The following is a 21,810-nucleotide window of genomic DNA, read 5'->3' as shown; positions in this document are numbered from 1 at the left end:
ATCAATGCCGAGTGTTACAATCAGCAACACTAACCTCAACGACAACCGAAAAGGGCCACCCGATGACAATTTGGACTGGGGCTGGGTGAAAACCCCGCATCATGCACAAACCTAATGCACCCTTCGCCGAGTCGGGCTGTGCACCAGATTTAATTTATCCATCGTTTGGTCCGTGCCCTTTTACGGCCCCATCGATGTTGCCTGGCCTAATGGCCGATGGCTCGTTATCGGTGTTGTCGGATAATAGAAGTATTCAATGCACTGCGTCCCGGAGCCCACCGGGGCATCTGGGTTAGAACGAATTGTTATGGGTTCCGTACCGGACACCGGATTTACATCCGGCAGACACCCCAGCAGGATTCACACGCAGAAAAGTTGTACTCACCGAATATGCCACGTTGTTGCTTCGTCCGCCTGTTGGACGACGGGCTGAGCATGCTCTCGCGGCGTGTCGACCCGAGGAAGATGTTGAGATTCGACGGGGGCTGGGTGGAGACGGAGTTCCGGGCGCTTCCCGGGGTGCTCGGTGGGAATTCGCTCCATACCGCATCGACCATCGAGTCGATGCTGGACGAGCGCGGTATCGGTTTGTTGGTTTTATCACGCCTGTGTCGATGAGAGGTCGATGCCGTCACTGAGGGGGCTGGAGTGGCGCCGATCGGATGTGTTTGACTTACCTTTCCCAGGACAGCCGGCGAGCACTGTCATCGTTGACCGAGTGCTGCAGACAGTTGCTATTGGTTTTCGTTGTCTGGTTGATAATACGGGCCAGCCGGTAGATGGCACTGTTTGTGCTGTTGCTTATCAGTTGCGCCGACCCACCGGTAACGCTCACGTCACTTCCGCGTTTCGCACCGGCTCCGGCACCGCCGTATCCACTACTTCCGGCCAATCCCGCGCTGCTCGCCAGGTTACAACTATTCCCGGGACTGCCGAAAAAGCCACCACCGACCGTGGACGGTGTTCCGCTGTTGGCTACATTATTGAAATTGACAAAATTTAACGACGAAAGGCCAAAGGATTTCGACGTCGGTATCGGTGGATACGTCCCGGGCGAGGTGATACTAGCAGAGAAGGATAGAAAATGAGAGCAAACAGAAGTAAGTATTTACGAAATGAAATTGAATTAGCGCCATTTCGATGGTTTCCTGCCGCTGGGATGCCGTGGTGTCACTCGGCGAGGGAGCTAACTTTGGGACTTTCAGCAAAAGTACACTGAAACTAAAACTAAACCAACTGGGCACGGCTCGGGAGATCCTCGATAAAACACCGGCATATTGCATTAGTCCCACCGCAAACTTACCGACTTTATCCATCCAAGCGCTGCCAATATTTACTCGGCGAGGGAAGCAAAATCAAAGCAAAAAGAAAAGTCTCACCTGATAACAACCGAACCATCGCCGCTGGACCGTTTTTCGTCGAACTCGTAGATGTGCGGTTCCGACGGTCCGAGGACGGAGCTTCCGGCGGCGAAGATGCTGCTGCCGCCGGACGACTTCCTCCGGTAGTCGAACGTGTTGTCGTCGGCCGTTAGTAGGATTTTCGGGCTGCTACTGATCGGGGTGGTGCTAGTGGCGAGCTTCGACTCATACAGGAAGTTATCTGCAGAAGACCGACCGGCCGGAAACCGGAGTAAACAGAAGGAAGGGAACGACTTTAGCGCCTATACGCCAATCATCCACGCTAGTCATTCGCGAATTAGTTGCTGGCGGGCTGTGAATATTTCATTCCGCTTCAGCGTCGGAAAATTACTCACTGGAGGATGCCTTGAAGGGAGTGTTTTCCGGTGGTTGCGGCTTGCTGAATGCTCCGGCGCCGGGGAAGTTGAACAGGGGCAGGGTGAGGGAGCGCGAGAGCCGTGCCCGCTTCTCCAAGGCGCGGCTGCCGCAAACGGGCCGAGCTCCACCGACGGGTTCGCCGACATTTTGCAGGGTCCTTAGGGGTTGGAGAAGAAGCCAATGGGATGTTAGTACGCTAGCCGAAAGTGCGGTCCGGACGTTAACCTACATTTCGGCTAAGTTGTTTGTTTATTTCAAATCATTACTAGGCCCACTTATGCTACCGCACGCCGCCAATGCCGGCAAAACTTTGTTCCTCATTAGCGATTAACGACCCCGCAATCATGTCGGTCGTTGATAAGTGGGATGTATCTGCCGGATTTCATTTCATTAGGTCCCATTTGACCAACTTCAAACCAACACTGGGCCAAAGCACACTCTCTAAGCCCGTGGCTTAGGGTGTGCTGACTTTTGTCCATAACTCGGACAATGCGTCGCCACGGCACTAGCGAGGCAGTGATTAACGCTAATTAATTTCATCAACCCCTGGCAACTTGACGGTCTTATGCGGTCACGGCGGTGGTGTCCATCGCGATCCGACAAGAGTGCCCCAGTTCGGACGTCGAATTCCCAAACTTGGGTCAATTAATCGCACAGATTATACAGCATTGGCAACAAATTGAAACTTTATCGATTACAACTTCCCAGCGCCAACGGCAGCGGCTACTGAAGATCACGAACCTAACAAAACATTACCACATCGACTCACCGTCACCGTTACGTAGCCAGACTCGCTGTCAATCAGGCAGCTGACCCCTCCAATGAACTGATAAATTATGGACCATCGCAAGATTCGTCGAAAAGCTTCGTTCGCAGAGTATCGGTACCGCATTTTTCCGGATTCTGGGCCCAAGATGGCTCTACCGCTCTACTCCGGGGAAGATTCAGGATGAGTTGATAATAAATCGATTTTGTAGATTATCGAATTAGTGGTTCGAGGACGGATTTTCTCGCGACACAATTTCAACGTGATTGAATTGTTCCACTTTTCGTGAATCGTTAACTTTAACACTTCTGTGTACTCTACCCGTGTGATACGAGACGGCTACTGTCCGGAACGAAATTTGTGAAAATTGTTTCCGAAAATTAAACCCTGAAACACCTCGAAGCATCCTTTGCGCTCGGAACCTCGGAAAAAGCGAGTTAATTGATTTTGACATTTATTAGCACTGTCGTTGATTCCCAGACTCCTAGATCAGAAGGCTTGGGTTCCTGTCAACAAATTAACTAACTAGAGACAGCATAGTCTCCCTGGCAACAACAGGAGATATCGATTTTCCGCTCTGGGAAAGGTCACCCATCGCAGCAGACATACGGACATTCTAGCTAGCAAAAATTGAATCCTTCCTTGGAATCCCAACAACCCGGTGAAACTGGTTGGTCTGGGGCGACAGGTGTAGAGGCATTCAAATTCACGAAATTTCTAGCCACTACATGGTGTGTTGGCTTAGGAAGACGTCAGTGTCAGGGAAAGGTATGAAAACCGTCATCGCTTTTTACGGTGCGTCTTCCGGATACACGATCCGAGGAATGAGACATTCCCCAAGCATGCCAAGAAGACCTACGAGGCCCTTCTGTGTGATAACTTCCGCACACCCTCACGCATGGGACTCCGGCTTATTCGGAGTCGTCTCGGGAGTGAAGTTCAGTGGGTTTGGCTATCTCCATTCCTTATGGTCGTTGCCGGTGGTGGGTGGCCTGACGGGTTCAGGTCTACCGGGAGTTGGCGAACCGAACCGAACTACCTTCTGGTTGATGGCGTTGGCCCAGCGATGGACAAGAATCTTCATTAGTCAGTTAATTGAGATATAAACAACAGAAACATTTCCCCCGTACCTGACCATTACAACATTCCCATCGACAAGTGTTGGACGGCGCGTAGGCCACAGAGAACTCATGCCTCCGATTCCGTTCGAGAGTGAAATAGTTTTGCCCACTCGGCATTGACGTCGGCCATTCTGTGGTGCCTAAATAGCCGGATATGAGTGATCGGGACACCGGTTGTGGTCAACGGAATCGCATGCTAGCTGACCGTTACGGGGGTTACGGGATGTTCATTCATCCGTGATTCATTCACCAGAGGTATTCCGAAGTCCTTCATTTGGATGCTGTGCGTGGCACAATTATTCCTCGTAATGTTGGTCTGATGACGAGCATAGAAAGTATTTACAGCATTGCTTCTCATTCGAACTTGGCATTGTTTAAATTAAGTTGTCTAACAAGAAATTCATTTTAAACAAGCTTCAGGCCAATTCACTATTCTGGCGTGTGTTTTACAGTTATTGGTCAACAGAAACATTTTGGTATTATTTTTATTATTAATTAATCGCAAGACTTCGGAATCGGAGGCTTCTTATAACTGAGTTACCTTACCGCTTACCTAACCTTAACGCAAAAGCTTGACTATCGTACTGCTTGATTCCACGAAAGCCGAAGGCCACATAAATTATCAATATCCTCAAGAAGGCTCGAATGTTGTCCCAGTCTGAATGTGTGTGTTCAAATTTGAAACAGGGACCAAATCCATTTCTGTCTAAGTTCTGTCCCCATGAATCGCTCTGAATGAACACCCAAAAAGGACGAAACAAACACAAGAAGTAAACAAACACAAGCGGGAGCGGTCCGAAGGAAATGTTGACACTGATGCAAAAGCAAGTTGCCGGAATGATAGGTTCGTGTTTGAATAGGACAAACAATTTCGAACGAAAATAAAATTGATATTTGGAGCATTCGTTTCGTTTCGCAGAATCTTGTCCCTAAAGCATGCGTTTTGGAGCTCTACAACTTCCGCGTTGTATTTCGCATTTAATTAAGACATTCATCACGACCAGCGGTTCCTTCTTCGCTTTTCGATTTCCTTTTGGGGCCGACACGATGGAATGCTGCTACTATCGATTGTTCGAGGTGCGCCTGGCTCAAGAGAAAGTTTTTCCACACCGCCAGAAGGCAAGTTAAGGACGCTACTTAAATCGTTCCTCCATTTCATCTTTCCCTCGGTTCGATGCAGAAAATAGAAATTCTCCGATCAGCCCGCGGCACGCGAAAAACTTTACAGAGTGCACACACACCCAGTTCCGGGTGCTATCAGCAGCGCCATCGGAAGCCTGGATCTTACAATTTCAATTACGATCAGGATCGTTGAAAAATGGCTAGCCACGCTTCGTGTACCCAACCGACGCTGCTTACGTTCAGAGTAATGAAGTTTTGCTAACTCAGCTCTCGTCCGTGGCTTCGATTGTCTTTCGGACCTGTCGCTGGGACCGTTAAAGAGGCAGTTAAAGTCGTAGCGCCACAATGTGCATAGTTTTCGGATCGGTGCATTTTTAGCTCGGTCTGGCTCGGGATGCATTTAAAGCATTTTTACAAATGTAGACGAATTTTACGACTACAGCTTCATCATACTAAATTCTTTTCAGTACTTTAACTAACCGTGACCCAAGTGCGCTGTTTTTATTACACCAACCGACCATGCTGCTGGTTAAATTATTCTGAATACGAAAGTTAAGCAATTTTTTTGTTACCCTGCAGTGCTCTACAGTTGGGCGCGGATTGATATGCTTTTCGCTAGAGCGGAGACCGAAACAATGGGTCCGGGTGAAGCATTTTGTGCTCCTAATTGGTTTTTCAGTTTTGAATTATTGCCATTTTAATGGGTTGTGTCACGTGACAGAGAAGAAAAACACAAATTTCCAATTAAATTGGCCTCCAATGCCGTGCTATGATAGAAAATATGAAACGAATTTTACAGTTTTTGTCAAAACAGTTGGTTGGCAATAATGCTAACGAATGTAAATGGGTTCGAATTGATGGGCATTTTGTAGTTAAGGCATGGATCAAAAAACATTTGTTTTTCTTTTTTAGAAAACATCCTTAAAGAACGGAATATAAGACCTTTTGAACACGAACACATCTACATAACGATTTTCCGCGCTTAAACGACTTTAGGATTTGCTGCACACAGCGGATAAAGGTACAATAACCATCAATTATGGAGGTTTACCTCCCATACCGGTGGCGGTCTCGTACCCAAATTCAATCGATGCTGAATTCGAATAATACCCGCTGAGCCGACAAATCGGGATTGTAGAAATGGATTTTTTTGTTTCGCGTCGGCTCAAGTGAAATCCATTTACCGGCTTTACGGTACTCGCCAAATGTCCGGACGTGAGCCACGGCTCACTGTATGTGTGGGTCGGTCACTCAACCTGCACAAGACTGACCCTTGGACCCTGTGTGGTAGTGGGCGTACCGGAAGTAGGAATATTTTTGGCCCACGGCAGCGGCTCACTGGCCAAGATCCGAAACAATGAGTTCTAAAATTAGTTAGCTGTGCCACTAGACAGAGGAACTAGGCACCGTCTGGGAGTTGGTTTCAAAGTTGGCAGTGGCAAGTTTTTACTCGCGTCACTCCCTCCAGGCCAGGCATTTACGGTTCCGGGACCTAATGACAGGAATAAATATTTCATGCAACCGGAAACAGTGTACTGCACTTGCCGGGACCTTGCCAGAGCCACCTGCCAGGCAGCTGGTTGCGGTTTCTGCTTTCGGAGTTCATTACCATTTCGGGTTTCCGTTTCCGCTTCCCACGCTGATCCCGTGTATGTTTCGCGACGGAAAATAAATGGATTCCCCATTCATACTGCCTTGGCTAGGGTAAGCGAAAACCTGGCCTCATGAAGATCGATAGTCTGTTTCGCTAACCGGAAGAGATGCTTCCATCAATCAGACCACACACGCAGGAACACAAACAGGCGGCCCGGAAGCAGGCGACCAGGGCCCGGTCCGGAATGGGGCAAGGATCGTGACGAAAAGCGAACGTAGTCAATTACGGAGAACGGAGTTTACGCTAAGAAATGAGCCATAAAAATGCGGAGCCCATGCGACGGAGTCGATGGCCTCCAGTTGGCCTAGACAAACCACAACACTCTGGCGCACCCCAAGTGACGATATGCTCCAGCAACATCCGGTGACACGGCCCGAAATGAGGAAGTATCCGACAGTACCGGCGTTACGGGACTATACCAAATGGGACACATTTTTGAAGTGTTTTTTTCTACACGCCAAGCAAATACGTGTTTTGTTATTATTTTGCGTGCCGCCGTTACATTACAGTTCGTTAGCCCCAACTTCTGTGGGCTTGATGTTTGTTGACCGCAAGGGCGAACATTGAAATAAGGTTTAACAGTTAGTGGTTCCCAAAACGATGCGTAAATGGTAAAATAGTAGCATAGAAAAATTGTATGCCATTTTTATACAAGGAAAATAATGAGAGATTTTAATTTGGAGTTGCACAATACACATTAAAATTCTAATGTACTGCGCAAAGTCCAAATGAACGTAGTTACAACCAACTTTATCAACTCATCAAACAACACACATCTATTTGAGGCATTTAATTGCATGCTCCATTTCCATTTTCTTTTATTGCAGAAACGTTGGCTTCCATATTTAATTGTACCCAACATTACTAGTTTTTAAAAGAAACGATCAAAACGTTTTATAAGATCACACTGATTCAGTCGATTGGATTGTGGATAAATTTATTTAAATTATTCGAAAGCACCTGTAATATGTTACAAACCTAAATAAAGACCATCGCCAACCTATGCGAAAGATTACTGTCTTCCGTGCGTCCGGCTGGCTGTCGTGTGGGCCGCTCATTTCCGGCCGCTATCTAGCGTTTATCTTCGTTTCGATCGTGCCGAGAGCTATCATTTCACTTTTAGCGCCGGAAAAGTGCTTCCGATCGCTCTCACAGGGCCCAAGGAATGGGTTCGCCGGCACTAAACAACGACCGGGAGCTTTGTGGCTGTTGAATTGTAATTTTTCGGTACCACTGCGAGTGGGTCTCTACCTTCTAGGGCCCTGTCACGTTGGGCCGCAGCGTGATCTTGGTGCCTGTGAGCCTTGGTATCGGGAGGAACCAGGCACCCAGCAAATGGTGGTTACGGGTTATTTACTCACTAATTTATTGCATTTTAAGCAGAACGCCGGCGGTACGGCGAACCACTCCTCGAGCCGCCTATTGGGCGTTGCGAGAAATGATTTACATTTTAAATTGGAGTTTGGCTGCCGGTCGGGTCGGTTGAAAGTTTGTTGTCGACGACGCAAGGGCGGTCCAGTACATCGCTGAACGCGAGGAACTTCTTGGAGCATTCATCGTGGAGCTTGGTGGTTCCATCACGCCGCACGTTTTGGTTTGTCGCTTGGCAAATAAAAACCAATAGATTTGAAGCCATGGAACGGAACGGAGCGGATGGCTGATTGAAACGCCCCACGGTTTCCGGAAGGGGCGGAAGTGGGTTTGGAGTGACGCATCTGTTCCAGTTACACAGCCAAAGTCCCGACGGAACGCAGGGTAGTAATGAAGACGACAATTTGTCGCCACCAGGCGCCTCCATCGGGACCGGCTGGCTGCATTGACGGCCACGGGTAAACAGCAGGTCGCTCCTTCTACAGCCACGCAGCAGGACGGATGAGGCCGACGCTTGCTGTTCGGCGCACACCGTGGGCCCATCCGCCCATGTGCGCTGCCTCGGGTCCTAAGGCCACGTGTACGACGCCATCGATGCAGCCGACAGTCGCGACGGTCGCTGTCACTTTGACGCTGCGCTTGAAGTGTGTGCCCCTTTCTTTCGAGGCCCCGTCCTCTCCGCCGGTGCAGAGTGAGTGATGGTGGGTGGTGGGTGTGAGTCCGCTCACTCGCGGGCCCACACTCACCCAGACGAGGGCGCACAGCTGGCCAAACCGAGGAATGACGCCTCACGCGAACTGCTGGGTGGCAACTTGAAACACACCCTGTGTTTACCCAGCCAAACGTGTAGCTGTGTATGTGGGTGTGCGGCTGAGAAGAGACGGGGTCATCAGGCTCCGACCTCAACGGCTCCATGGTGTGCCGAGCGCACGATGAGCCACTTGTGTTCGTCGCCAGGGGACGTTATACATATTTTCGGTTCGTTTTCTCTTCCGTTTCTTCCCATTTTCTTCCCGGCAGCCGAAGGCAACGGTGTGTGTTTGGGTGTGTATCCCGGAGGAGAAACCAGGGGACCGGAAATTTGATCAACACAATACATCCCCAGCGGGGTGAGCGCAGAAAAACCTTGGCCACGCTAGTGCGTTGTTGTTGTTGTGAACTGCTGCTGATGCTGCTGCTGCTGCTAATAAATTTCCTCAACCCCATTTGAGTCACCAAACGTATGGTGGTGGTGGTGAGCTGCTGTGGAATTCACCACTGAAGGTCCACGTGGTCCGAAATGATTTCAGCGTAATTGTGGCAACGGAAATTCTTCTCGTTTTTCTTACTTACAGACGCCGCTGTTATTCGTCGGAGGTTATTTAATTTTCCTTCTCGCACTCTGTCTCTCTCTCTCTCTCTCTCTCCGCATGAGACACACCATGCCTACCACCCGATGACGGTGTTGGTGGAAACTTTTGGCTGCAATTTCGTTTCGCCCACGGCTGGGCAACGCTGACAGATCGAGGATGGACCGAAAGCTGCCGTTGCTTAAATGTCCCACTTGTTGGCAACCAACAACCGTTGCTGTCCAACACAGCGAGTGGCTTTATTAGGCATCGCGCGAAGATTTTGTTTGTGTTTTTTCTGTTCTTGTTTGGAGCTATGAAACCTAATAATTTCCAGAGATTATATGTCAGAAGCTAAACATTTTGATTCAGAACAGCAAGAGAGTCATAAATGCAACCCAGTCCGTGCTTCTAAGATAAAAAAGGAGAAGAGCCTTGAAGTAATGACAAAGCAAATTGTGTGAGCAATGTTGAGGACCTGCTACAACCACCGTACCTTGATGGAACATTGTATATCCGTAGCACTATCAAAATTGATTCTACTTTTTCATGCATTTGAAGCCGTCCAACACATGTGAACATAGCTATTAAAATGCAACTTGCTACAAAATTCCATAATTATTTTTCACGATGTTTGAGTTGTAACGGAGAAAGAAGAAGTCAACAATTTAATTTACATATTCACTTTAAAATAAATATGACCGTTATGAAGTTGAAAATGTAAAAATCTCAGTAAACATCGATCTTGGTCGACCGAAAGATTTGAGCGAAAACGATCAAGTTGCCAGAGACTTCGCATCAAGCTAGTAAGTGAACGATAGAAATCGGTTAGTCTGAAATCTTCCGTTTACTACGAGCATCCTCAAACATGTCCTCACCGCAAGAACGGAAAATTCGCAGAGAACAATTGTGGGGAGAACTGCAAAAGCTGTACACCAGTTCAGATCGTCACAACGGAGCCGCAGGTGATGGCGAAACCGCGATAGACAACACTGCTACGTACGTTTACACCCCAATGCGAGCCCGTGGTCGTGGTCGGCACTTGTTTCAGCCTACGTCATCGGATGTGGACGATAGCAATGGAACCGACGGTGATATCGACGATGCCGCGTCCGAAATGCCCAGTTACCGGTCACGTCGACGGGCCCAACCGTTCTCGATGATGCGACCCGCTACGGTCGACAAACTACACGGACTGCTGGATCGCACCAATCCAAAGGAGTGCGATTCAAACGTGAAACCCAGGCAAAACTATTCGCTGCAACCAAAATTGGAAAACTATTGCGAACGGAAGATCACCGAACAGCAGGAAGAAACACTGATCGATGGTGAGCGGGGTACCAAAGAAGAAAAGCCTCCGAATACTGCGTCCGAGAAGGACGGATCAAGCAACCATAGACCTCGCAAAACAAGGTTCCAGATGATCGCCGATGTGATGCTTCTTGTGTTGCAACTACTTGAACTGTTGCTGACCAAATCTGTCAAAGTCCTAGCCTTTTTCAAGGAATCCCTGGAGTCGATCCTGAGCCTCTGCAGAGTGCACCTTCTACGATTGAGCGCTATGTGTTCGCCCAATGGTGGGGACGTACCCAATACGAAGAAAGCTACAGCGATTATCATGTTCTGTCTAGCTTTTCCATTGGTGGTAATACTTGTTTTAGCCTACTTTGTCGTTTGTGTACTGTACGGTTTGAATCGATTTTTGCTGGTAGAGAAGAGATGAACGAAGAGGTGCCAATTTGACGTCATTAGTTCACAGCAACTTCTTCCTGCGTGTGCTTTGTGAGTTTTACACTCAATAATAATCTCTTAATCAGCTGGTTCAGTGTATCGGTTTCTTGCATCGCTTATTAGGATAGTTTTTAGGATGTATCTCGCTGGATATACTTGGTAGCTAATCTGATACTTTAATGTTTTTCTCGTTTTTATTTACCAAGATTTCAATAAATACGGCTCGGTCCGTTTTCTAAGGCTAAAAAAATAGAGGATTGAAAATTTAAAATCTTTCAATGCAGTAGCATGAAACTTTTTTATGTTATAAATAACTAAGATACTAGAGGTTTTTTATCATAATATCAGTACAAACAGCAATTTCCCAAGTAAATTTACTATCTTCAACTGATCAACGACTTGGTGTTTTGTTACCATCAGTGATTATTGAAAATTGCAGTTCGCAAAAGATGGTGATTACTAACAAAATTTCCTCATTTTTGAGCGGCCACCAGATCTTATCTTCTGTACTATTCATTCGAACACCTACACTCCTGTTCCCAACTGAGTGTTACTTTTGCGAACGTGTGGATCAACATCGTCTTGACACTCGGAGAAGCTGTTGTCGATGGCCAAACAAAGCACGTATCGAATTCACAGCTGGTGGTGGTAGTGAGTCCATGTAGACCGTACTTATTACCAGCCGTGGTTTGGGGTACACCATTGCCGAATGGTAAACCTTCGCAACAGCCAACCCTTCACTGCGCACGTACCAGCAGAGTAGCGGCAAAGACACATGGCACACATGCAGTACAGATCCACTTTCGTCTTCTTGAGAAAATCCCTGGTCCTATCTGCGGCGAGTTCTCGAGTGTTGAGAAGAGTTGTTTATCGACGGAAAATGATACTCGAGGGTGTTGTCTAGTGGTCGACGAATGACAGCAAACATTGCGAAGCATCGGCGGTAGGTAAATCGGCGGCGTAAACTAACCAGTGATGGATGTTATGTAAAACTACCTAGTTTTCCTTTTTATGACCACATTCGTAGCGATTCGTGTAACGATCTATCCATTGATTTCGAATAAATCTTTAGCTTGTTTATTTGGTATCTGAAAGGAACGAGAACGATAACGGAACATTGGCACAGCTCTTTTGATGCTCCATTTCAATTCGTATGAGTACATGTCCAACGAGCATGTTGAACTGTTGAACCAAAAATGAACGAATAAAAGAAATCAAATTAATTTATGTTTTTATAATATCTCATTATCTTACTTAGTTTAATTTTACTGTTGAAAGTTTAAAAAAGTTTTCGTTGCTTTCCTTCACTTCCGGCGGGGTCGATTGTTTGTCGGTCCCATCGGAGGAGTTTCGTTTCTTTTCTAGCTTCTCGATCAACTGTTTCTCGTTCTTGATGGCCGTTTTATAGGCTTCGTACATGTTTTTCAACTTCTGTATCTTGTGTTTCATGTGTTCGTGATCCTCGATTGCTTGCACGTTATGAGCGATGAAATGATCCATTTTACTTATCTGAAACTGATAGACTTTCGCCGCATTCGTCATCTGCTCGGAGTGGTTCATGAAATAATCCTTCACCGGCGCTGGTAAGGCTTGGTTGATCATCGCAACACGACAAGATTTGCCGCAAACACTGCAACTGCTAGTGCTCTTCGAGCATTTTCGGCAGCAAACGTGACAACAAGACGAAACAGAAAAGTTTGTTCCTCCAGATTTTCGTTCCTCGTGACACAATTCACAAAAAACCTGCATCTTGATTGCAGAACAGAACGGTGTATGACAGACAATGCGAAAAAAATGATACTTTTTATAGCATTCTTGGATGGCAATTATGGCAAAGCTTAGAAATATTTGAAATAGAAACGTCAGCATCTCTACACCTTTGCATGTACCATCGTAGAGCATGCAAATGCTACTTGATGAGAAAATTTTTCATGCAAAAAAGGTACGCGCACAGAGCAGAATCTGGAGACCGCTTTACCTAAAATGTGCCCGAGGTTAACCGAAATAATTCTAGTTTTATGTGATTTTTCACATTGAACACGGCTTAGCTCTGTTAATTGCATCAGTTGTTGTTTACACTTGTCCTTGTGTGTGAGCTTTCAGACAAAGATTAAAGGATCACATTGAGAAGTTATCTGATTTTGCGTTTTTCGAAATCTTTCAGTCCTGTGACCATTGAGTTTCAAGTTGGCGAGCAACTTTATACAGTGCGATGGATCCTACAAATAAAATAGCAAAAGTTGTTCGCGCTGGAGAAAATCGATACACTGAAACAGCTGATAAGAGATTATTATTGATTTACACTCAAAAAGCACACACAGGCGCTTAATCTTGGAAGGTACACCCTACAGACGATCAGGATCAAATGTAGGGATCTCTTAAAAAGGGATAGTCCGTTAATGTCATTTAATGAATCATAGTTTGTTAGAATTGATTGAGAGAAAATTAATTTTATATTACATCGATGCGAAGTGCTCTACGCAACAATCGTAAGTAAGTGTACTGTTTACCTGCAAATTGTGAGTCTGTTAATTTGACTTTTTTCTCAAATTTCATCATTTTATATACCTCCATGTTCCATAATACTGAACTACTGTTGATTTTTTATATCTAGCTCATTCAAAACCGCTTCAGTTGTTTTACTACCGATTGCGCGCAGTAAACCAATTGCCAGAACCAGGCCATTTGAAGTTTAATTTTCTTTACAACAGCTCGCCCACACGTGCCACTGACTGCCAGCAACATGTACGCAAACTGGGCCAAACCATGACTGAGACTCCACAAACCATCCATTTCCATAATCGTTTTTCACAAACCAATCAAAACTTCAGTACGTTAGCTTCAGTGCAGTAGCGATTTCCGACTAGGCGAACGGAAAAAGCCCCGGTTTTGGGGGAAAACCAACTACCTCTGTGACTCAGCAACCGATAGAGATTGCACGGGAAATTGTGCTGAGCGTTGGGTGTGCACTTTCTGGAGCCGAACTGTGCGATAAGTAAACCATCGGTGGATATCGGCACTTCTAACCCGTTTCCGCCGCACTACATGCCGTGTTATTTTTTACATCTGAACGCACGAAAGCTTTCCCGTGTGGGTCACTATTTCAACTGTGAGTCGGAAAAACGAAGGCATAAACAAGTGAGTAAAGTTTTATTGGAATGGCCAAAGTGCTGATGTACGAAGTTCCACGCCTACACCCCAGAGATACCAGGCGCCTCCATTATCGGTCGCTAGTGGTCGAGCGTCCAACGAGGACTTTCATTTGTTTTCCCATAGTCAACGGTTGGTGGGTGCCGTTTTTCTAACCCATTCGAATGTTCTTTGGCCCGATGGCATCAAAATTAAACGCACGGTTGACTATCGGAACGATTCTTCCACGCTGAAACAGGACCACTGTTTTCATCCATCTCATTTCACTGGCAATCTCCAATGCCGGGAATGGACGAAACTTGAGCAATTCAAAAACTATCCGCTTGCTGTGTGTGTTTATGTGTTCTTTTGTGCAAAACGGTAAGCAAATGCACAAGTATTTGTTATCCACTCGACGGTAGCACGAAAGCGGTGCACTCATGTAGAGTCAGCCTCTAATCAGTTTTTCGTCATTTGGAAAACTTCCTTAAATTGGATTGATTAAGTTTGGGCATTGCATTGGAAGTCAATAAATGAGAATTTATATTTCTAACGTTCTAGGGATTTTCTATTAAACAATGCTATGAAAATCTTTCAAAGTTCCCAAAACCAAAATTTTTAATCTTACAAAGGAAAAGAATGTGTGATATGTACAAAAATGCGAATGTCTATTTCATACATGGAACAACTTGGCCCCTTCTATGCTAGAAAGGAGTTTGCAATAGCTTAATTACACCGCAGCTCATTAGCCAATCATGTCAGCATCAAAATGATTCATATCCCAGATAAATTCATATCCCAGCACTAACCGTATGCCAAAGCTGATTAATTGAGGCGTTTTAATTATTTACCTTTCATCAACACATCGTCGTAGATTGAACCTGTTGGCCGAAAGTACACGACAAACATTGCTCGGCAAGTGGATGCAAAACAGGAAAACCAACGTCCTCAATGCACTGAAAGTGGATGCAGCGGATTACGGCACAGTGCGGCATAGCACGGACGGTTAATTAGTTTGGAACCTCACGGAGATTGATGTCGACAGTGATGAATATTATTCCTGCTACTTTTCTCGCACTTTCCGCCATGCATAATTCCGTTGGCATTTTCTCGAGTTCTCTCTGCTCGAAAGCCCGTTCGAATCAAATATTTATCAGCATTAACGGTGATGGCTCGCTTGAAGGGCAAAATACCAGTGACGAAGCGTTTGAAGTTCGTCTGCCCTGCCCTGTTCGTCTGGCGTTGTTAAATATTTTACTTAATGTTTTTGGTCTCTTATCCTTCCGCATGATGGTTGCATCAACCGTCCCGAAGGCACGTAAAGATAACGAGCTCTCTGGAAATTAATGAGTAAACGGGAAAAGGGTATGGTGTGACTGGGAAAATGAGAAACCTTCTTAATTTTTGCAGCAATTCATCAGCTCGGACTTAATTTAATAGTGAGCTTGAAGTGGCGCGTTTAAAATGATTTTTACTTTTACCTTTGCCGACGATTGAATGGACCCGTAAGTATTTGCCAGAGCGTGAATGTTTTTCATCACTATTTACCGTTAATAATATTAACCTGACGCTCTCTTTCTTAAAGGCTGATCGCATGACAGCTTTATTTATTCATATGAATTGAAGTTAAATTTAGTCCAAAATCAGCGAAGTGAAAGCTCCGTTGACCGTCATTGTCGATCGCAAAGAACCGTTTGGAACTACAAAACTTGTTTGTAACGAATGTGTAAATATGCAAAAGATCTCTTTCATTATCTTATTAAACGCAAAGATGAAACAACAAATCTGAAATATCACCAAGTTTGGGTTTTATAATCTTTTACCTACCGATGTAATGTTCACAAGGCCTCAATTTGCCAACCGCACCGCAGCACAGGGCGCAAGTGGTTAATAAGCACAATGTTGTCGTATCCACACCTTGCAGCCCAAGCACAGTTCCGGGAGCTGTCTCATATCGTTAATGTTAAAAAGGTGTGCGTCTTTGACTGGCATTTTCATCCAAGCGTCAAGGACTTTGAAGTCTCTTCGGGGAAAAACGAGTAGCGTACAACGGAGCCAGCGTTTCTTCTATTTATACAAATTTCAATTTTCAATATAGAGACAATAGGTTTAAAATAAACAATAGGAACCTTGTTTTTCATTTTTGAATTCTCTTTCTTCACACACATACTCCACATACATTTTCGAACTGGAACTTTGATTGTTAGTTATTTGTTGGCTTTCCGTATGAAAAGATTATCTCACCAACTCAAGATTTCCAAGGAGTTGGACTCCAGACAGCCAATAAATCGACCATTCGAGACAGTGGTGACTGGTTGCCAAACAAATGATGCCATTCGTGTCTCCGTACCGTACGCAACGAACGATGGCTCGACTGTCGGCATTGTAAACGAATAATGGTGACCGAGCAACATTCACTGGACAAATCCAATAAACGGTATTAAAACCTATTCGATTTGTGGCTGGCAGAAAAAATAACACAATCAATCGTTTCGAGGAACACCCATTTCGAGACGCCGGACTTGAGCTTCCAGCGGAAGTAGGTAATTTTTCATAATCACCGCCGCGCTTTGTGACACGCGTTGCTGCAGCTCCTGGAGCGATCGATGCGAATTGTGTAAATCATCAAGCTGTGGTCAGTAAGATGATTGGTGTTAAGCTAAGTAAAGGCCAGCGTTCAATTATCACACTAACCACCTCAAAGGAGTAAGTGTCACCGGCACGCACGACATGTGAATGTTGTGGCCATTGTAATTATTTCACTTCGTCTGCCTGCGACGTCTTAGCCAATGCGCTAACGGACCAAGGCAACGAGTACTTCAGTACGTAATGTTATCGGATCACCGGTCCGAGCAAGAGCACGTCCCCAATGACCTTGCCTTGTCGAAGGCTAGTAGTGCGAATCGCCTTCGAGTCCTTTGCATCCTTTCGGGGCGACCGAAGTGGCTGGAGACGAGACGTGAGAGGACGAGAAAATTGCAAATCCATGTACGACATAAAGTGAATGTTGGCACTGGCCTGGCACTACGGTCCTATCCGGTTCGTGGATGAGGACGCCATGATTAGTCTATGATTGCTCGACTGCTATCGGTAGACCTTACGGACGATTCAAGGATAATCGTAAAGGTCAGTTCGCAGCACGACACATCACCTTGATGGCGAACTCACCCGGCACCGCCTTAACAGTACCACCTGGAAGGAGTTACGCATGAAACCGACCGGATAAGTGAGAAGAATTACACAATTTACAATCAGTCCGAGTCCTGATTCAGCTGCAGTGCAGCATGGCGACTTATAGTTCTCCATGCAAAAGACACACTTTTTACACATTCCATATCCCAAACTGTTGGGTAAAAGTTGGAACTGTGAAACTCGTGTCACCATTTCATTTTCACAGCGTGTCCTTATAGTGACGAATTCCTGGCTCCTTTTCCGTTCCTTGGAGCAACGCTCGGTGCACTGAACCGAAGCGCTCGTTGGCCAGCGCGACAGATTACGTCGTTTGTGCCAAGATTTATGGTACTTTTGGTATTAAGTTTCCTCCCGTCTCTGGTCAGTGAGACCATAACGATGGCTTCGTGTGTAGTAAAAGTTCCATGTAACTTGTCTTTATGCTCCCCGGCGGAATAAGTGATTAGATGTTTGTTTGGACACACGCGTTCTGCGTAGGTGAAACCGGGAGTTCAACGGCCCATGTTCGGACCCAATTCCGTTCCGTTGGATTTATTGACGATGTTTGTCCAGAAATAGAACGGGCACTGATAGGTTTGATGACTTGTGTTTCTTTATTTTAAGCACAGAACTAGTTGCGTGATCAAACTTGTTTAGGAAAGAATATTCAAACATTGTTTTCGGTAGAAAATAGACACAGAAAGTGTTTAGTTTAATGACTGACGTCAATGAACGCAACAGAAGAGAATGGCCTACTTCGAAGAAGCCATTCTATTTAAGGAATTATTAAATGAAACTAAAGTTTTGCTCTTCTATTAACTTTTCAAACGCCAGACGAAAGCTACAAATTTTCTTTCAAGCCGTTTCCATTTTTATAACATGCTCAAAACTAAATCCATTAATCTCGCCTTGCTTTTCTGGTGCCTGGTCCCTTATTAGAGTAAAAACCACATGCAGGAAGATGCAGGCAAGCATGACCAAAAATAATTAATTACAGCAACTGATAAAATAGTTTATCGTTTAATTGGCTGCTCTGCCCAGCCTTCGGTGTGCTATCCAACGTTTCAATCACATCGAACACCACGTGGATGCTAGCGCTGCTCCACACTGCGTCCCACAAACTAATTGCCTGTAGTTGGTCGTGCACAGCCTGACGCTAAAGGGACACCGAAAGCCCGCGAACTAGTTCTACACGACGGAAGGAGCGCAACCGAGCCCAAGCCAAAGGCGCGTCCGGAAAAATTTACGGCACATTGAGTGAAAAATCTTGCTCTCGTCGCGCGCCTCGCTCATTTGCCTACATTATTCATCATCGCGTGCCCCGCACGACTTGCACGGGCCACCGTAACGACACTGGCGCGAGTGAATGGATGGACACAAAAAAGTCCCCAGGCGAAATAATCCAGCCGCTTAAAATATGAGCCACCAGGGGACCGAGACATAGAGCAACGGCAGAGAAAGGACATAGAAAAACAACCGATACACAAAAAGACTGACAGTAATTTGTGTGACTGACAATGTTTTTTTCCTTCTTCTCTTGTTTTCTGGTGCGGTGCTCTCTCGCCCTTCCGTCTCGCACTTGCGTTGTTTTATTTTGGTTCACCCGCGACGAAGGAATTTGAACCGGAATGTCCTTGAAAGCTGCTCAGACACATACACGCGCGCACTGCCAAAGCCAAGGCTATTCGAAGCCTCATTGTTCTTCGTGTGGGACGGCAACGGATACAAATGATGTACATTAATCAAAGACTCGTTAGTATGTAAAGTATGCTAAGGTGTAATGTTTGAATATGGTATCATCGTACGGTTTACGCGCCCTGACCGCGTAACGCCTCCACAGATGGTGAGCATCGATATCATCTTTATTGGAAACAAAAACTCTATCGATGGTCTTTTTAGCGTTGGCGAGGTTAATGAATCTCTAAAACGGATCCCCAACTACTATTACGACGACAGGGTTAGGTCGGTTGGGAAATTTCGTTTATCACTGCGCTTCACAAATTTATGCTTCACATCCCAATTAATTCCATTACACTGCATGCGTTCCCATGTTCTACAAAGGCTTACAACAGACTGGACAACCATATTTGCGATGTAAATATAGTCGCAGCGCTATCTTGGGTCACCGAACGTACAACATCCTTCCAAAAATATCGGAGCGTACGGATAAATTCATTTTTTTCCAACCGTTTGTGTTCTTTAAATAAGCTTTTCCTTACCCATTTTGGCCAGTTGATTAAACTGCTTGAGGATGATGGAATTATTGAAAATAACGAACAATATTTTCTTAATTCAAAACTTGTTTCTTTATCATTATTAGTTGGGTCAAGTTTTTCCCCAATATCCGGCATCTAAGAATTGAACCAAGAGGGTGGAATCTCCATCTTTCGGCAGTTATGGAATTATTAGCAATTGTTTTATAGAAGTTATCCTTTACCTTTTCGTCCGCAATCCCCAAGGCATCTTAATCATTCAGAAGCTTCAATCACGGAACATCTCTTTTGATTGATGAACGAGTGTTAATGTTGGCGAACAATTGCATGCGATTGGTATTCGAGACCCATCGCAAACTGGACCCCATCTTTCCTTCTTTCGCCTTTCGAAGGAAAAGGAAATTTCACCGTTTCCACCCGTACGTGACCCAAACTCTTTCGCCTCCGGAGCTGTGCCACGTTCGGCAGACACCGGGCTGCTCGTGCTGCATTGCAAACTCGAACAAACCACCGTGCACGTTCGCCAAACCCATGGCAACGATTTATCACGATGCCTTAGCAACAACCGAGCAGCCAATGGCCCCAAAACAAACCCGACACGTATGTCGGGCCACAGCACGGAAGCGGTTGGGATTATTTTTATCCTGCCGCGCTTTCCCGGTCGATTTTCCGTTTTGTTTCCCATTGTGCGGCGTTCACGTCCTAAACGTTCCCAGGCACCAGAATGGAAACGGTGATCCGCTGTTCCTCGTGCTAACAATACCCCTTCGCTAAGAGACCACTTGCCGTCGAGGATAAGTTAATTCTATAGCTACCACTGGCAGGAGATCACCGGTTGACGTGCCTGGAAATATGATTGAAATGACCCGAGCCGAAGTCTGCCCCCCTGATGGTTGGAACAATGTCCTCCATACGGGAATAGCCGTTGTTATGCGACACCGTGGCGTGCGATAAGAGAGTGCAATAAATTATGCGAGCTTATGGCGGGATCGAAGCTTGAAGTCAGGCCGTAATACTTCCGAGTGTCAACTAAGCACGTGGTGAAGGTGCGCAGAATGGTAATCGAAACCTGCCTACCACTTGGCCCATGTGCATTATGCAAATGTTTAGCACCGATGTTGGGATTTTTTCATGTTTCTAGTTTTCTTTTCTGCAACATAATTGTAACGAAAATGTTTAGTTAATTCCGTGTTACCATACTTTTCGACCATGGCGTTTGTATTAAAGGGCAATGACAGCAGCTTTAGACCTTCCGGGTTTCAAAGGAAGGGTACACTTTAGTGGTCTTCTCGTTTTTTTGCCGAAATCACTCTTCTGATTTCTAAAAAGAATGCCATAACAAAGACCGGGACAGGTACAAGACACAACGTGCCTCCTGGACGCTTCCAACCATTGCAGGCTGTCGTACCAATCGGGACGCGTCGCCAAAAATACTCATAACTTCTTAATCTGCACCACGCTAAGGTCCAATCTTTTGCCGTCCGTCCCATTACGATTCTATGTAAAAGGATTTCTCGGAAGGACACTTCCGAATGGGTAGAAGGCAGCGCGAGCGGATAACAAAGTTAGTAATGTTTATAACAACAGGAAATTCTACTGGCGGAGGATGGGCGGTCTTCTATAGAAAAAATTACAAACTCTGTTGTAATAGAATTTGTTGAAGCATTAATTTGGCATTCTGATTTTTAGTCTCTTTTATGAACTTACTAGTCTTGTTTTTACCTAAATAAGTCACGATTCATTTACTACTTTATTTAGTAAAGGAAGTGTGCGTATTGGGAAGTCCATGTTTGAAGTTCTCAAAAACTCAAATAATGCTTGTATCAAATCAGTAAATTCCCCTAATGAATAACATTCGTTTCGAAAGGTCAATGTAGCATCAATTTTAACGGGCGTAGGCTAAAGTTCGACCGGCAATCGTAAACGGTACTTACAGTTTGTCTTTCCGCTGCTGTCGCTTTTTCTTGAAGGCCTTCTTGACGCGCAGCAGCAGAAACGCGGCCCGGTCAATGCTCAGCGAACTCTTCCGCGGTGGAGCATCGTCCATGGTGTCGTCTGCCGGGCCACCCGCCGGTGGATCCCGCCGCACGCACGCACCCAACGAATTCACGATTTTTACCGAGTCCTTCAACCGGTAACGGGTGAACTTTCCCTATGCCGGCCAGTCAGCGGACCAGCCAGCTGACGTTTGGGGCCAGTCGGTAACTAGTCGCGTTGTCCACCACCAATCCGACACCACACTATCGGTGAGCCATGCCGGGAGCTCACAAACACTCATACGGTGTCTCACCTCACTGCTGGCTTCGAAAACTTTGCCTCGTCCTACGCCACGTCATCCGTGGGCCAAACCCGTGATGGCGGTAGGATGATTTGACGCGTTCCGTTCCGCCTCCATTTTGGCCGGTTGGCCTTGAATCACCGGCTAA

The 21,810-nt window shown here is 45.9% G+C and overlaps 1 protein-coding gene across 1 annotated transcript; it reads right to left on the bottom strand.

The window, feature by feature from the left end:
* Positions 1 to 332: 332 nt before the first annotated feature.
* On the bottom strand, positions 333 to 21,431 carry LOC131207114 (uncharacterized). The gene is made up of 5 exons (XM_058199722.1): positions 21,319 to 21,431; positions 1,757 to 1,935; positions 1,380 to 1,602; positions 678 to 1,064; positions 333 to 606 (listed from the first exon to the last, which is right to left on the bottom strand). The coding sequence occupies exons 1-5, from the start codon at positions 21,429 to 21,431 to the stop codon at positions 333 to 335; spliced, it is 1,176 nt and encodes a 391-aa protein (XP_058055705.1).
* Positions 21,432 to 21,810: the final 379 nt, after the last annotated feature.

This window comes from Anopheles bellator, chromosome 2, assembly GCF_943735745.2.
Source record: "Anopheles bellator chromosome 2, idAnoBellAS_SP24_06.2, whole genome shotgun sequence".
Lineage (NCBI taxonomy): Eukaryota > Metazoa > Arthropoda > Insecta > Diptera > Culicidae > Anopheles > Anopheles bellator.
The sequence above is the reverse complement of the archived record's forward strand: the minus strand, read 5'-3'. Positions and strand labels throughout refer to the sequence as shown.